Raw genomic sequence first — 16,597 nt, 5'->3', positions numbered from 1 at the left:
CTCAGAGCTCTACTCTCTATGCTTTCTGTGCAGCCTCAGATCTGGCCTCAGAGCTCTCCTCTCTTCATGCTGTCTCTGATCTAGTCTCCTTATGTTGTCTGTACTCGCTCTCCTCTGGTGTTAGGGCTGCCCACTGTTCTGTGGGGTCCGTGCTGCATCTGCCCTGGCCTAGGGCTGCCTTCTCCGCTACCTTTGCTCCTGGGCTCTCCTCCGGCTCCGTGTTTAAAGCACGGTCTGACCTGCTTTCTTCTCTCGTAGATGTCCCCCTGTCCTGTATGTGCTCTCAAGGTCCACGCTCCAGGTCTAATATCTCTGTTATCTTCTGTGCTGTCTCAATGCCCCTCCCTCAGCTCTCTCGCGTCTCCCTGCCCCCTTCTGTGTTCGGTGTCTGTCCCATGTACTTGCTGCCCTCGGTCTCCGATCTTTCCCTGTGCACTGTCTCTGCTGCGGTCTCGGAGCGACGCTTGCTCCTGTGTGCTCTCTGCGCTGTCACTTCTCAGGACTCCGGACTGTCTGCCCGAGTCTCAGAGCTTCTCCGAGTTTCTTGTCTTGGCTGCTCATGTCTCACTCGGAGCTCTCCTCTCCTCCCTCCACTGTGCTCTCTTCCCCGGTGTCTGCTCCATGCTTCCCTCTGCTCTCTCCCCGGTGTCCCCGTGTCTGTCCCCGGCTGTGGCTCTGCGGAGCGCCCGTGTTGTGCTCAGCCTCCTCCTCGGACACGCCCCCTGCCCCGCCTCCTGTCAGTCCCTCTCGGCCCCGCCCCTCGCTAGCCCCGCCCCTAGCCCCGCCCCTTCCTCCCCTCCCCGGGCTGGGAGAGGCTCTGGGTGCACCGGCTGATCCTTCACCTGCTGCGGCCGGAGAGGGGGTTTTCTGCCCACTCCCTGCCCCCTGCCTGTCCCGCTGCCCCCGCCCTCACCCCCGGGATGACCTCGGGCTTCGTAGAAACTTCTTTTTGGGGACAAATCGCCTGCGATCGGAGGACCGAGTACTATGAAAGTTGATTACCTAAGCGAGCTGGGCTTCGGACTCTCTGACTATGGTGAGTACCGCTTCCATCCTCCGCCGCCGCGGCTGGGGCCCGGGTGCGCCCCGTCCTGCCCGGGGTATATTGTGTGATGTTATTAGGGGATCTGCCGCCCGCAGCCCCGGACCGCGCTCGGGGTCTCTAGACTCTGCCAGAAGTTGGTCTGCCTGTCCTCTGGCCCCAGGGGCCCCTGCTGTGCTGCCCGGCACCAACATCATCCACCGCCCCCCGCCCCCAATCCTGACCGTGGCTCCTGGCCCCGTTGCTGCTTTGTCCAAAAGTAGTTTATAGGGAATATTGTACGGCTGGAAGCGCTCCCTATGGGGCGCAGGAAGGTCGGTTGTTTACGGGCCCCCAGCGAACCTCCTGCAACCTGCGGGTCTTGGGGCCCTAGTCTCTGCTGTAATCCATGACTTCTGCGGTACCCCGTGGCTTCAAGTGAGTGAGCTCAAGGAACGTGGCAGCCCCGTTGGATCTCTTGTGATGGGATGGGCGGGGATTACGGGACCCCCAGAAACACCTTTATTCCAAGAAGGTCCTGGATCTGCACGAGTTAAATGTCTCTTGTATAGCGCCTCATGTGTCCTGAGGGTCTAGTAATACACCTTCAAACTTTAATCTAGGAGTCTACGGGAGGGTGAGTGCGGGGTGCGGTAGGTGACAGGTCCGGGGGTCCCGAGCTCTTGATAGGTAGGAGGACTGTCGGGCTCAGGCCGTGAGTGCGGCAGGCACGCCTCGAAGCCCAGGGGTACAGAGATGAGGCCGGGGCAGCCGGGCTGAGAAGCCGAGAGAGCGGGGGGCTCGGAGATCGAGGGGCGCAGAGTTGATCTGGGGTGTCGAGGAGAGCCGCGGGGATCGCCGGGCTGAGAGTGGCAGGAGAGGGGGCGAGGGATGGAGGGCAGAGGCTGGGCACCTCGGGCCGGTGCGAAGGTGCCCTTCAGAAGCGGCACGGAGGGGCGACCGAACTGCGGTGCACGTTTCCTTCGGTGCTCGTGGGGAAGTTGTGGGAGCGCAGACCCCTGTCCGCACCGCGGCCACCCTTCCTGACGCCAGGCCCGGCGCACTTGCGCACCCGGCCCGCCGCAGGTTACTGTGGCAATGGCAGTGTTTATGACCGTGCCGGCGAAGGGGACGGGGCAGGACGGAGAGCCAAGCTGGGGCCGAGGAGCGCTGAGGGGTCAGAGCGAGAGACGGACCGCGAGAGTCATGAGAGTGAAGAGAGGGGGCTAAAAGCAGGAGCGAGACATCCCCTCAGATTGGATGCAAGGCCTCGAGACCGGGCTTCCGTTTGGGATAGACGCTCAGAGTTTTGAAGAGACAGGCAACAAGAAAGTTCAAGTTACATATCTCGTGGGAATTAGTGCGACACGGAGGGTAAGAATCAGACTTGAATGATGAGAAACCGAGAGGGTACATGAGGACAGGAGACAGGTCATGAAGTAGGAAGAGACCTCACTCATGTCAGCAGGTAGGAGGCATTCCTGGAGCCCAGGGGTGGGGGGGGGGGAGGACTGGGGGACTCAGTGAGTGGCAGGAAATAGACACTGAACTCTGTGCGTTGTGACACCCACCGATGGGCTGCGGACAGGAGACGCACCCATTGATTGAGATTAAGAGATGGAATAATTGAGTCGGGGCGACCCAGCCTGTGGTCGAGGGCAGGAGACAGGCATGAGGCGGGGCGGGGGCGACTTGTTGTCAGAAGACAGCAGACAAGTTGGAATGAGGGTAAGAGAATCAGCCACCGAGGGCAAGAGACATGCCAGGAGGGGTGGAAAAGAGGCGCTGTGGTCATTAAAGGGCTCCATGGTCTCTGCGGTGGCTTTCAATGTTGAGACTAAGGGGTGCATTGTGGGCGTCTGTTGGCGCTCTGTGTCGGGCACCAAATGGGGCTTTTTGGGCCCTCCTTTGGCTTTCAGAACTGAAAGGGGGCCTTCCGTTGCTCTGATGGCTTTCCACGGTGGGCACCTTTTTCATGTTGGGTGATTTCCCATGGGGCGGCAGTACCTATGGTTCATTTGGTGCTTGTAGATAGTTTTCAATGTCTGGGGGCACTGCGCGGGCGCTTGAGCTGCTTTGGGGTGTTTTGTTATGCTTACAGGCGAACGGGCAGAGCTCGCATTCTTTTTGGGTGGTTTTGGTGTGGGCGGGCACCTAGGGTGCTCCTGGATTCCTGTTGAGCAGTTTCGATGGCGAGCGGCTTCTTCGATCCTGTTGGGTGGCTTTGCAATGCCAGTTCCTCGGTTGGTTTCCTCGCCCTGCTCGCCTGGTTTCTGTAATAAACATTAAGGAATGTCATGCATTTGGGACACGCATATAGTTCCGCTCATTACATGCAGGGGTGAGGGAGGCGGTTGGTCTGGGATGCGAATGATGGCCTACCTTTCCTTTGGAGAGAGTGCAGTGATGAGGGCCAGAATTCCTGGCATAGGACTGGAGCTGTAGGTGAGAAGGCCCGCTTCTCTTCGGGCAGGTTATCTGGGAAAGGGTCGGTGGGGGCGAAAACCTGATTATTATGGAGTTTATGGGACTGTCTTTCTTGAGAACGGTGGTCTTTGGTGTCTGACTGTCCTGGTCACACTGGGCTTTGGGTGAGAGCCTGTCCCGGGAGCAAGGGTGATGTGTTGGAGACAGGCGGCGAGGGCCTGTGTTTATGGGGACCGGCGGGGGTGGAAGTGGACGGGCACTTTATGTGGCATCAGTGACTGTGTGTGACGCCCTCGCTCGTCTGTTCTCGGGCAGGCGACTGTGGTTGAGTGCAGTCAGTTCTGAGGGGCAGCATACTGTGGGTGAGGATGCGGTTGGCGCGATGGCAGTGAGGGTCTCGTATTCTTTTTTTGGGAGTCAGGGGTTTCTGGTTGAGTACCCGCCTGCATGTTGCGAGTAATATCTCTGCCTTGGCGACATGGGTACCGAGTGAGGTCCACCCGCGTCCTCTAATCCGAAAGAGTGAGTGTCCCGGGGGCCAGCATGTTGCGGGTGAGGATGTAGCTGCCAGGAGGGCAGGGCCTGGCTGTTCTGGAGGTCAGCAGGTATTGCCTGTCTGTGCACAGCATGGTGTGCCTGACATGAGGGCAGAGGATGTTTTTGAGACCCTCGCCTGCCTATTCTGCAGCTCAGCAGGTAGTGGCTGCCTGTCTCGTCTTTCCACACTATGGTGTGGTTGTAAATGTGCCTGCCATGAAGGGGATGTGGGTGTGAGGCCCTCTTGTCTGCCGTGGTAGAAGGGCCTGTGCATGCCCATCTGGCCAGGGTAAAAGGAAGAGCGAGGGGTGGTCTGCCCTGGAGGTTCTTCCTGGGATCTCTATCGTGTTGTCTCTGCACTAAGCTGTCTCTTTCGAGCACATGTACCTACGTTTCCCTGGTGATCTCTGTTGACACCCAGGGGACAACTGACAATCTCTGTCAGCCCGAGAGCTGCAGATCTGGCCAGGCCAGTGTCTGTGCCTCCTGTGGGCGCAGGGCCTCCGGTGCTACACGGGTGCCAGCCCCGTCGTGCCTCGCCCAGCTTCACCCGTCAGGTGTTTTGGGGTTTTGCAAGGGAAAGGCCCTTTATGACGCTTTTAAAGGGTTCCTCCCTGCTCAGCGAACGAAGAGTTAACAGGTTCGCAGTGCCAGGACAGGAGCCTCCCCTCAGAGGATCAGATCACAACTTACACACGCGTGTGAGCCGCACTTCGAGCTAAGACGGGTTTATGGCAGGCCTTCGGGTTTCTGCAGCATGCGCCCTCTGCTGGGGAATCGTGGAATGAGAGGAGCGTACATTTCCTGGGAACAGTAGGCCGTGCAGGCTGCAGAGTGCGGCACTTACTGTTCACTCTGCTAAACGTCCTAATACTTTAGCCTCCGAATACATTAACTCCCTCCCACCGTCACAGCTGTCCTTGGCTGAACATGCTACTCGACATGCAGGAGTAACGGGCATCCGTCGTGAGTGTTTAAATGGGCAGATACTGCCTTGTACTGAGTACCGACACTTCTTCAATTTGAAGGGGAGAGTACCTGCACTTCTCACCACTGCTGCAATACATTACAGTGGATGGGTACATACAATTCTCACGAGCAAACATATACTCGGAATAGAGAGTACCTGCACTTCTATATTTCCATTTAAAGCACTGGTGGGAGGCCCAGAGACACCATGGTGCAGAGATTTAGTTGGGATGAAATAGGTAGGGGATTTCTAAAACACTAGTGGCCAAATAAGCGTAAATACGCATCCTTCCCAAGAGGCATGGCTTTGTAATTGACAGAGTAGTTTAAGACATCTGAACTAAATTGGTGCTTCTCTGTTACTTTTTTTGTTATTGCATCTAACCCACGAACTAAAACAAGCCAGACTTATTGGGTTTGCCAATGCTTATTTGATGTATCAAATGAATTACTAACAGCAATAATTTTGTTTTGAAGAATTAGAATTGAAATGTTACAATTCTGAAACTATGGGTTTGAATCAAACATTAGTAACGTCTGCAGAAAGGGTAGTGGTCTTCACAGTGTCCCAGATACTCCCTTTCGCTCTTTACCCCCAATTTCCTCTGCAGTCTCTCAATCTGTTAGACACTTAAACCCTTCTTCTATCCACATATTTCTTAAATCCCCCATCTGCTTATCTCGTATGTCATCTCTTTCCTCTTCAATGCAATTTTTTCACTCAACCTCCACATAATTCCTTTCATCTCCTCCATTACACCCCCCACTCAACCTATCCAATCACGTTGTAAGCACTGCATCTAATTTACATTTGGTACAATCTACATATCGACAGCACTAGAGTTCCTTCACACATTTTTCCACAATTACAATTGGCAGATATTCAACTACCGCTGTGTGCGCTCTACAGAGAGGCCAGTGATTAAATACTCCATGCAGCCTACACAACTTTATTGCCTGTACTACAAGAGTTATGAGTTTCATGACAAAAAACTACAGAAACACAACTAGAGGAAGCAGTAATCAGGGAATGCAAAATGAAGTAAAATGTGGAATTTGAACAGTGGTTGCATCGCTGGCGTGAGTTACTTAAATGGTTTTTACGGTCATTGTAAAGAAATCGATTAGTGTTTTTGGCTGTAAAGCTAAGGACTTGAATCCCAGTAGGGATCTTTTTCAAACTCTGGTTTTATGTACCTTCTCCGCAACTGGGCCAGACCTGCCCCACTTAAAAGTGGACACTACAGCGTCATCAGAGTTATGGGGAGATCAATTGGTCTGTATAGAGTATTCACGGTATGGTGTTGTCCACATCACTAGAGAGTAATAGAACATATGATGAGATCCATGAGCACCATGGAGTAAACATGTTATGGCGAGAGTCACTAACTGCTGAGGAATCAAAAGTCTGGTGAGATGCACACATACTGCAAAGTAACTGAATTTATGTGAAAATCACTAACTCTGTAGAGTAATCGAGCGTGATGTACATCCCTTACAGACTAATCAAGACAGTGTGCGTGCAATCCATTCACACTGTAGAGCAATTGCAGAACTCTTTCACGATATGGATCCTTGCCCAAGCTCCATTCATTTGATCCTAGACAAGAACTCGTGGATGTGAAAGATGCTTCATGAGAAACAAGAATTAGAGCAAGATATGGATTGCAGTGTTCCACAAAACTCCTAGGGAGTTTCTGATGAAGTTCTGTCTACAAAGGAAGGGAGTCCATCTCCATGAGCCACATAGAAATATATGGAGACCTTCTAGAGACACCCCCTCACCTGCTCCCCTCTCACCTCAGACAATAATATGCCCTTGAGTTGATCCTCAAAGTCCATTAAATGGCCACATCTTAGGAAAGAAGACTTTTCATAAAATTCTGTACCACATTAGCATTGAACTGCATAAGGACTACTGTATAAAAGAGTCCCCTCTGCGAGCTCCTGCTGGTTCTCGCCTGTATGTCTCATGTTAATGTGCTAACACGGCATGTTTTACAATATTAAACTCAGTTCTATTAGGTTAACCAATGCTTGTTTGCTTTTATTATCATAGCTGTGTATTTGTACGCAAATGTCATAACATGGCCGAGTGCTAATACAAAACATGAGAATTCAAAGGACAATTTAGATTCACAGGCACTACAGAGTTGGTGGAGGTATGGTGATATCCTAGGACACTATAGAGTAACCAGTGGACTGTGAAATTCAGAGATGCTATAGGAAAATTAGAGATATCATCAGATCCATGGACACAACAGAGTAATTAAGGTATTGTCAGATCCACACATACTGTTGAGTAATCATGTTATAAGAAGAACCATGGGCATCAATGTCCTGTGAAAGCTATGGACACTAGGGATTGTGTTATACACATACACTACATATTAATCAAATACGTGGTGAGATCCATGGGCACTACATATTTTTATGTTAGGGTGATAGATATCCACGTTCGTTCAATAGCAATTGAGAACATCACTGGATTAAAACATAATATAGAGTAACAAGTGGTATCTTGGGATCTGCAAACACAAATAACATTATAGAGTATTTAACAGTATATTGTGATTTACAAATAATGTAGCATTACACTGTTGAGTAATTAAGGGTATCGCACTGTCCAGACACATTGTGCTGTAGTTGTGGGTATTAGGACATCTAAGTTATAGCATAACACTATGGGGTAATTCACTGTATCAGGTGGTGAAAAGTCACAGCATGGAGTAACACTAGTAATCTAGGGTACATCAAGTCAACATTGTGACTGCGTGTAGTCTGAGTCTTGTGTATGGCATACCGCTGCTGTTCTTCTGCGTGAGAGTGAACTCAAAGATGACTTAGTATCTGCACACTCTGTTAACGCTTGCTTTTCGTTTGCATAAGTATACCCACAAACTATAGCCCAGGTAATGGAAAATCCATGGGTAGTTAGCAGACACGTGAATAGTGTAGATGAAGATAAGTACCCAGCGGTAACTCTGCAGACACTTGTCAAAGTAAGGAACACTAACATGAAATGGATACAAGCTGAAGCTGTGAGCACTATGTGGGTGTTAAAGCACCTCAACAGTCTGCGCATTGATTAAAATTGTGAGTAATATGACTAACAAAGCAAGCCTGTTTGAGCTTGGGTGTGGCGATCAAAGGGCGACAGATTACCGAAGGCTTTTAAGAACGAGGGCAAGTCATTTGAGGGCCCCACTACTGCAGGCTTGTTTCTCTAAGAGAATTCTTGTGTATTGATATATCTCTGCTTATGGTCTGCTGCCTGAACCTCGTTTCTGAGAAGAGAGCTGTGTAGGTTGATAACATAGAGTGATAGATGAATATAGTTGCGGAAGCCATCTCTGGTGCTTACAAGACCAGATTCAGCCTGACCAAACCATAGAAAATACCACCTTCTGTAGCCTCTAGGGGTCTTGAGACCAACATGGGCACAGGCAGTATTTGTAATCCAAGTAAAGACAAGTCCTCCGAGACCACGAATCCATCCTTCTTCAGCACTTACCCAGACTATAAAGACACTGAAGCGACTGAGGGGGTCTCGACACAGGTCGAGTAAGTGGTAGAGCATGTTACTAAAGTGTTTGAAAGCACCATAAGAAACATGTCACTCAGCTAGTCACCAGCACATGCTATTAAGAACACAAATGAAAGACATAGTTCTTTAGTGCTTACTTCTGTGGTCCAGATCAACTTCGCATAGCCCCCCTAGAGGCCTCGTGCTAATCGAACTGGATTTGTCGTGTGGTAACACCGTCCAAGGAGAATACTGTTACTGCATGGTCATACTAATATCCTGGGTGGGTCTGCTGCACGATTCTTATTTTCACCGGTCTGAATGTAGAATACCGAGCAGCTTCGCTTTTGCTGAATAGTATAACTACTGACAGTTCCCCATTTCAACCAGTTTTCCTCGTGCAAATTCCTCCATATAACTCTTGGAGGGATTTGTGCTCAGGAATATTGCAAGAATATGTGGAATTGACAAGTGACTCCGAGATCTGGTGCAAACTGTGTTTGAGGCAGGTTCTGAATTCACCACAGGACGTTGAATGAGCTCCAGAGGAGACCAGAATCTTTCCCAAGGACTTGATCAGTGACTGAGCTCTCTCTCAAATGCTTAATGCTTCAAATTATACCAACTCCCTCCTAGGAGTTCTAGAGGTGATTAGAGTGTGGAGCTTAGTGCCACCAGCAGAGTCAAATTTGCATAGTTAAAACCAGTGATGATGTAAGAATTGTATTGAAAGTTGTAAAGCACTTAACCCCTTGGTTCAGGACTGCTTGTCCCACAGGGTTATCATGCACTACTTTCTTTAATGGAAGGGGGGAATACCCAGATATTTGGACTCCCTTATTACTGACATGCCTGACTGGGAGCGGAAGGCATGTTAAACACTGGTTAGCTATATCATGCAGTTCGAAAGGAGACCTCGGATGGCCTGGTTTTAGAGAAGTTGGTTGGTGGGCCCGAGAACATCTAAGATGTCATGTATGCACTTAGTGCAGGACTCCTTGAGGACTGCACACGTCCTTGTGCTGAAGGTGGGCTTAAAGAGCTCTCACTTGGAAGGATGTGGAAATGATACAAAAGTAGGTCGTTACTGTCGGTTTTGACAATGATCGGTCTTCTGTCTCTTCAGAAGGAATGGCATCCACATTGGCTTCAAGAGGTGCAGGGCAAGGATGGGATACACCTGCTTTGAGTACTATTAATAATTTTCGCCAGACCCTGTGCTTTGTAAGGGCATCCAGCCACAAAAGGAGGTAAAACTATAAGTTCTTCCTACTGGACAGAAATAATTAACACTAGGAAACTTACGTTTCAGCACATTTCTCCACAGATACAAAATGCAGAAATTGTATATGTCAGGGCCCAGGAGTGCAGCAGTTAGCTAAGACTCCCTTCATTTAATTCACTTTCCAGTGGCTCGCATGGTTGTGCAGGCAAGGTTTATTCATGGGAGATGGGTTATTGGTAGGCTTCTTGTACAGATTATCACATTTTACTACAGTCGCGTAGATCAATATCCATGTAGAGGTTTCTTTTTAGGAAAAGATACATATTTTGTTTATAATTCTAGGTCACTAGTTTATGAACAATACATTTTATCGTGTGATAACGTTTCAAAATCCACACACGTATGATAATAGAACAGTTAAATTTGTGATCAGTGCTGAAAACTACATGTTTCTTGTCGTTAAGGTTTCCCAATAATGATCCCAGATTGTTTTACCTTAACATAAGGTAACCAAGATGGTTGCTCTGAAATGGATGAGGATTTATTTTTTATAGAAGACAGTCAGTGGGCCAGTGGTACTATGGGAAAGGGCAAAGTAGCAAGGCGTGGCAGGCAGGCTCGCAAAATGTAACACTGACTTGACTGCAGTTCACCAAAGCAGATTCACAATTACATAATTCCAGTACATGGACGTTCACATAAGAACATATTAAAGAACCAAGTAACAAAGGAACATTTACAACAGCCTGAAGTCCAAATTGCCACATGCCACTAAGTGCTTAGGTGTGACCTTAGGAACCTCTGAAAACTGAGAATTTGGTAGTGTACAACCCCCAGATGATTAGCGCCATGACTCTGATCCGTAACGAGGACAGATGGGAAGTCGGGCCACAAGTTCTACTAAAACCTGGATGAGCCCTAGCTTTCAAGCTGCCGTGGCAGAATCAAGCATGCGGTGAGAGTTATGATAAAAGATGCAGCCAGTTCATGTCTACCCATTTTAAAGTTTGCATCAGTAAAGTATACAGGTGACCAAATGATTAGGCAGCGACCAGAAGCCAGTGTTAGGTACATGTAGTGCTCTTTCTCATGCTGTGTCCTTTGCTGCCCCAGCGAGATGGGGGAACTATTCCCATGACAAAATAAAAATGGTGGCTGTCAAGGGAAGTCATTCCTACATTTTGTGGGCCAGTTGTTAGGAGTCAAGAAAGAAGACCCCCGACCTCGGGGGATTCGGGAGACCTCCTGCTCGCTTTCCGGCAGATCTTTACAGCTGAATCAATTGTCTGTCTTCAGAAATAAAAGCTGCTGATGTCGTCCTAACTCTCCAAGCCCTGAGATGACAGCGAATTTACATTTTTTAATTAAATGAGCAGCTTTTTTATGGGGGCAGGGTCATGTGAGGGAGGTGTTTGTGTACTGGAGATGAGGCTTTAGAAACTACCCTGCCTCAGCTCATTCCTCAAACTGTGGCTGCAAAGATGCAGTTTTCACCAAAATGGTGAAAAGCGTTTTGGCTCTAGGAGAGCCGCCCTTGACTGACCTCCAACAGGAACTCATGCTCTCCTTAACTTGTGTCTTTCGGGTTTGGCCATGGTGAGTGACTTCTGTACATGATGGACATTAAACCGTGTTGAATGTTAGGTAATTTGACAATAGAAAGTGTAGGGTGGTTCTTTACGCCATAGGGCAGACCTATTCGGGCGTTATTGTTGTCATTTCACTTCTCTCAAAAGCCCTGGATTCTGCCCCCTGCAACGTTAGGCAGAACTTCCTTAGCTTAATTGGTTGCCTTCTAGTAGCTGTGGTTGGAGCAGGTAATGCTTACTCAGAGGAGGTGCTTTATAGTTGGTCTCTGAAACAGTTTAGCGCAAGTTGATACAGTCAGTGAAGACCAATGGCTAGCCAGAGACATGCCTATGACAAGGAGTCCATTTTTAATTGCATTGTAATTGCATTTAATCCATCTTTTAGACACCAGTTTAGTAGCAGAACGATTAAACTAAAACACAAGAGTAAAATATGTGCATAGCATTTCGGAGCGATCAGATACAACCGAAAACGAAAAAAACAACCCAGTGTCAGTTTAAGCGACAAAACCTAATCCAATGCAAGCACACGGTGCATAATTTTGTTAGCACTTGGTAGTGCTTTGCCGTTAGTTTTAGTTCCATGCTGGCAGACAGCGGATGGGTAGCATCTGAGGGTCTCAGCCAGGCCTAACATAGGAGCGTGGGTAGCTTAAAAGGTTTGGCTGCTGATGAGCATTTTGGGTCTAAAAGTCTGGTAGGAGTGCCAATTCTGGGAGGGAGCAGAGTTTGACTGGTGGCTGTGCATTGTGACAGGATGCAGCTAACAGGTGGTAACGTCAGCCAGTGCCCTGATGTCTGTCTCCCTTACATCCGGATTATCAGGTAGGGCTCCGGATAGAAAGAGCCAACGAGTCTGGCCTTAGCAAACTGGTGCACTGGTTAAAAGTACTGGTATTTATTATTGCAAGCGAATGCCACAAAAAGACGAAAAAGGAAACATATAGTCACCTAAACTTAGCAACTGTACGTTTGCAATGAAAAAGATTAACTTAAAATAATTAACTGTTGCATATCATTTTAATATAACAGGGTGGGTAGGTAATTGAATCAGGTGTACATACATCACAGGAAAATATGGTCCATATTTGCTCAAAGAAACGGTATTGTTGGATTTTAATTACTGTAACACGAAGTCCTAATTTAAGCATACAAGAATACTTTAAAATGTTTTTAAAAATATATAAATTCTGGAAAGAAATATGTTTTGGCAATGTAAAGTATTGATGCACTGGCACATCCATTAGTGTTTATGTGGATTTGCACCTGTGCTCATGAATATGCCATCAGTAACAGTGTAAAAGACCCGTCACTCCATGCTGTAGGCCTAGCTGAGTTGAAACAAAACGTGAAAGTTAATTGACCAATGGGTGTAGATGGCTGACTGAAAGCTCTCTATCTATGTATGTATTTTTTTCCAAGATGTTTTTGGTACAAGGAGTTGGTAAAACAGTTAAAGCTGTGTCTCAGCTTGATCTTGAAGTATATGTAAGATTGTATGTGGGTGGGATTTGTATAGCATCAAACTAGGCAAAAAGGCAAAAGGCAGCTGAGCGATGTGTGAGGTCAAAGGCAGGGTACAGTCTAACGGTGATTGAAGGGCTATCTGGCTTCTGAGAGTGGAGGTGAACTACTACATTTTCCTGAGAGTGCTCTTTAAAGGGATGTGCTTTTCTCACTTTCCTAAACTGGATTTGTGGCAGCCCTGGTGGAAACAGGACTATTGCTCCTGAGTTTGGTTGCATAAATTGAGAAGGCCTGTTGCCATATTTTCATCTTCGCCTCCAGCTTAAAACTGGCTGATCGCACTTGGCTTTTTTTGAGTGGCCCAGGGTGCTGGAACTTTCATGGCCAGCGCTGCAAAATGGGGCAGTCGGGTTCTAAAGTTTTTTTCTAGGAGTTTACTAGTTACAAGCTATGGAATTGCATGAAAACGTCTTGCGGGTGGTAGGGGTGGGCTTGGGTGGAAACAACTCTGGAACAACAAATAAAACAAAATTACAGTAGTGGTCCTTAGAATGCAGGAGCTACAGACCCAGGTCACTCAGTGGCGGAAGCTTGGTAGGAAACGGGAGCCTAGGGTTCTATGGAGGATGAGGAGGCCTTGTAGGTTTTGAAAGCATTAGAGGCCTGGGTGCATGGTGTAGAAGAGTCTAGGAGGAGGGGGATTGCTGTGCTGGGTAGTAGGACAAGGGGGAAGAGTCTAGTCTCTGTGTAGGAAGAGAAATCCCCAGGTGATCTGCTGGAAGGGGGTGATTATGCCTGTTGTGCTGTTTTAGAGGGAGCAATGGGCGTGCTGTGTTTGGTGAAGGGGAGGGCACCCAGGGTGCTTTCCATGTATGTGAGCGCTTCACGGCCCCACATACATGGAAGCAGTGAGCGCTATATAAACTTTGCAATGCAGTAGGGTCAAATGAAGCGGGAGGTGGTTTTTTGTGCTGTAGTGGGAGCCTTGATGAACTCTGAAGAGTAGGAGGCGGTAGTGTGCTGTGTAGGAAGTGAGAAGAGGAGGACCGGTGTGCCTGGTTGGAAGTGGAGCTCTTGTGTTGGGTAGTTGGAGGAGGCCTACCCTTCTCTCAGTGTGTGCATTTAGTTCATTGAACAAATGTCGTAAAGTCTCTACTTTGGAAGCTGAAGGCTCGCTGACGGGCAGGAACAGGCGATGGTGTGGATTGAGCGCGTGTCCTGAAAATGTTCTAATTTTGGGTTTGAACTCGGCCTGTGACGCTTTGCCGGGATGTGCAGCCCCAGAAGCAGCTCTTCCCAAGGCCTCGCCGTGAGACAGCTAGCCCGGCTGGCAGGGGTCCTGGCCCAGGGCCCCTGGAAGCTCCGGCAGGTGGCCTCCTAAGGATCGGGGTGCAGGAGTCGACTCGACGCTTCGCCCGGCAGAAGCCCGCCCAGAAACCAGGAGGGCTGCGGAGGTACATTTGATTATGTCTCGGCTCCCCCTCCCCCATTCGGCCACTCCATGCCAACAGCTGCCATTAACCCGCAGGGCATCGGGCACTACCCACTTCAGCTCCTGTGCCTCTCGCCCAGCGCAAGAAGTGCCACATTCGGGACCTCCCCCGGGGGTCTGCGTGGGACACGGTCTGAAAACGAGTGTTTGAGGCAAGATGTGCGGGTTTAGTCCAGTAGCTGCCGAATTTAAATCAGGCTAGACAGACCCGCGGCCCCGGCATAATCGCGGCCACTGGAATTATGCGACAGGGGAGCACAACATTATACTGCAACATGCCCCACAGTTTTTGATAGTATTACTACACTATTTTGTAATTTTTACACCTGCGAGTACTGTCTGGGCAGATATTTCATCTCATTAGCACCAGTTTAACAACCAAATTCAGAAATAAGCAACTAAAAGATGACCAGTTAACCTTTGCTAAGGGTGTTCAAGTGCTTGCAAAAATGGGGCACGTTTTTAGCAACTTTCGATCCTACTGAACTAGAAACAATTTTTTGTTAAAATCTGCAGATTATGTGACAAATACGGGAAATCGATAAGCGAAAACAAGATGCAGAATCGCATAGTTCCAGTGGCCCTGGTCATAGTGTGTACTTTTGTTATTCAATTCTTGTTTCCCAGCTCAGCCCTTAGAGGATCAGAGGGGCCTATGTTTCCTACTCCTTTGAAGGGTCCTCCTCTGGAGGGCTGGAGCAGGAAGCCGGGAAGGGGTTTCATCCATCCTGCATGCTACTTTACCTTCTTGAGCAACGTTGAAGACGTTGTAGCAACCTTTTTTACTCACACTGTGCGCGTCAGTCAGGGTAGAATGAAAGTGTTAAAGTAATAGAAATGCAGCACTTGTGAGTGGTGATCACGCCAAGGCATTAGCTGGGCATCAAGTATGTGGCCACTTGGCCACCAGTATGCAAGGATGACAGCAGCAGGCTTATACCTGATCACCCACCTCAAAAAGTTGGCATATTGCTCTGTCAGTAGGGCACAGTGATTCACATTGGTTACAAATGAATAAGTGAGCCAACCGCAGCTTCACAGTTCACTGATCAAAGAGTCAACTGAAAACCCAGTACTGGCAACATGATGCCCTCCCTGCAGATATTAACCAACATATGTACGGAAAGCTATATCTCACGCATGTCCAGAGCCACAGGAAATGGCATAGACTTGTGTAAATCATTGGGTGCATGGTGGGAGGCTAGTAACAAGCTTTGGGAGAGGGGCACACTCACCATAGTTGGCTGAAGGAGACTGGGTGGACCTCTGTCACACCCTGTCCGACAGCTCTACTGGGTCTCATAGTGCCGCAGTTGTGTTGGAGTCCTTTAGGACTCTGGGTTTGGAGTGCACACTATGTACTATGTAGAATAATGAAGGCACCAGCTCTGGCTGTGGGGATATTTTTTTCAGTAGTCCTCCTAACCGACCCTGTTGGTACCTATGTGTATGAGTTGGGTGTTCCTTGGGCCCCTTTTTCACCCTTGACCATATTTACTCTCTTACCTGTCCCGTCCTCTCGTGACTTGTGCATATTTGTGAAGAGGGGAACATATTCAGGCCCATATTTATACGTTTTGACTCAAACCAGCGCCGGCTAACGCCATTCCTATGCACCATGCGGGCGCCTTATTTAAGGAATGACGTTAGCCGGACTTTTCAGAGTAAAAAAAATGACTCAAACCAGTCAGCGCCGGCGTAGAGGAAAATGGGGGTTGTGCTTCAAAAAATGGTGCAAATCAGATTTGAGGCAAAAATCATGCCTCAAACCGGACTTGCGCCATTTCATGACGCACAACCCCCAATGAAATGACTCCTGTCTTAGCAGAGACAGGAGTCATGCCCCCTTGCCCAATGGCCATGCCCAGGGGACTTCTGTCCCCTGTGCATGGTCATTGGGCACAGTGGCATGTAGGGGGGCCCAAATTAGCCCCCCCATGCCACTTAAAAAAAAAAAAATACTTACCTCAACTTACCTGTACTTACCTGGGATGGGTTCCCCTCATCCATGGGTGTCCTCCTGGGGTGGGCGAGGGTGGCAGGGGGTGTCCCTGGGGTCAGGGAAGGGCACCTCTGGACTCCTTATATGGTCAGAGACCATGGAAGTGAGCCCAGAGGTCCCTTAACGCCTGCCCTAACCCAGGCGATAAAAAACAGCGCACATCAGGCTGTGCGCCGTTTTTTAAGACCCACCCTCTACTGTGCGTCAAAATGACGCAGGAGTATAAATAAGGCACACAGGCCTTTTTTGGGCGGGAACGCCTACTTTGCATGTCATTAACGCAAGGCAGTTTCCCCCATCCCAAAAATTACTCACACGGAGGAATTTTGACATCTGCGGGCG

General features: G+C 48.8%; 1 protein-coding gene across 8 annotated transcripts in view; it reads left to right on the top strand.

Annotated features, from left to right (window-relative positions):
- Positions 1 to 813: 813 nt before the first annotated feature.
- CASZ1 (castor zinc finger 1) overlaps positions 814 to 16,597 on the top strand; it is a 204,191-nt gene continuing 188,407 nt past the window's right edge. For 7 of the 8 annotated variants that reach the window (XM_069241212.1, XM_069241215.1, XM_069241210.1 and 4 more), the window contains exon 1: positions 814 to 1,036. In XM_069241212.1, coding sequence (XP_069097313.1) covers positions 988 to 1,036 — 49 coding nt within the window. In that variant the 5' untranslated portion in view covers positions 814 to 987. Of the gene's footprint in view, positions 1,037 to 2,678; positions 2,750 to 16,597 lie in introns of those variants that run through there. The other variant, XM_069241209.1, reaches the window with a different exon arrangement.

The sequence above is a fragment of the Pleurodeles waltl genome, chromosome 6 (genome assembly GCF_031143425.1).
Source record: "Pleurodeles waltl isolate 20211129_DDA chromosome 6, aPleWal1.hap1.20221129, whole genome shotgun sequence".
In the NCBI taxonomy this organism is placed as follows: domain Eukaryota; kingdom Metazoa; phylum Chordata; class Amphibia; order Caudata; family Salamandridae; genus Pleurodeles; species Pleurodeles waltl.
The sequence above is the reverse complement of the archived record's forward strand: the minus strand, read 5'-3'. Positions and strand labels throughout refer to the sequence as shown.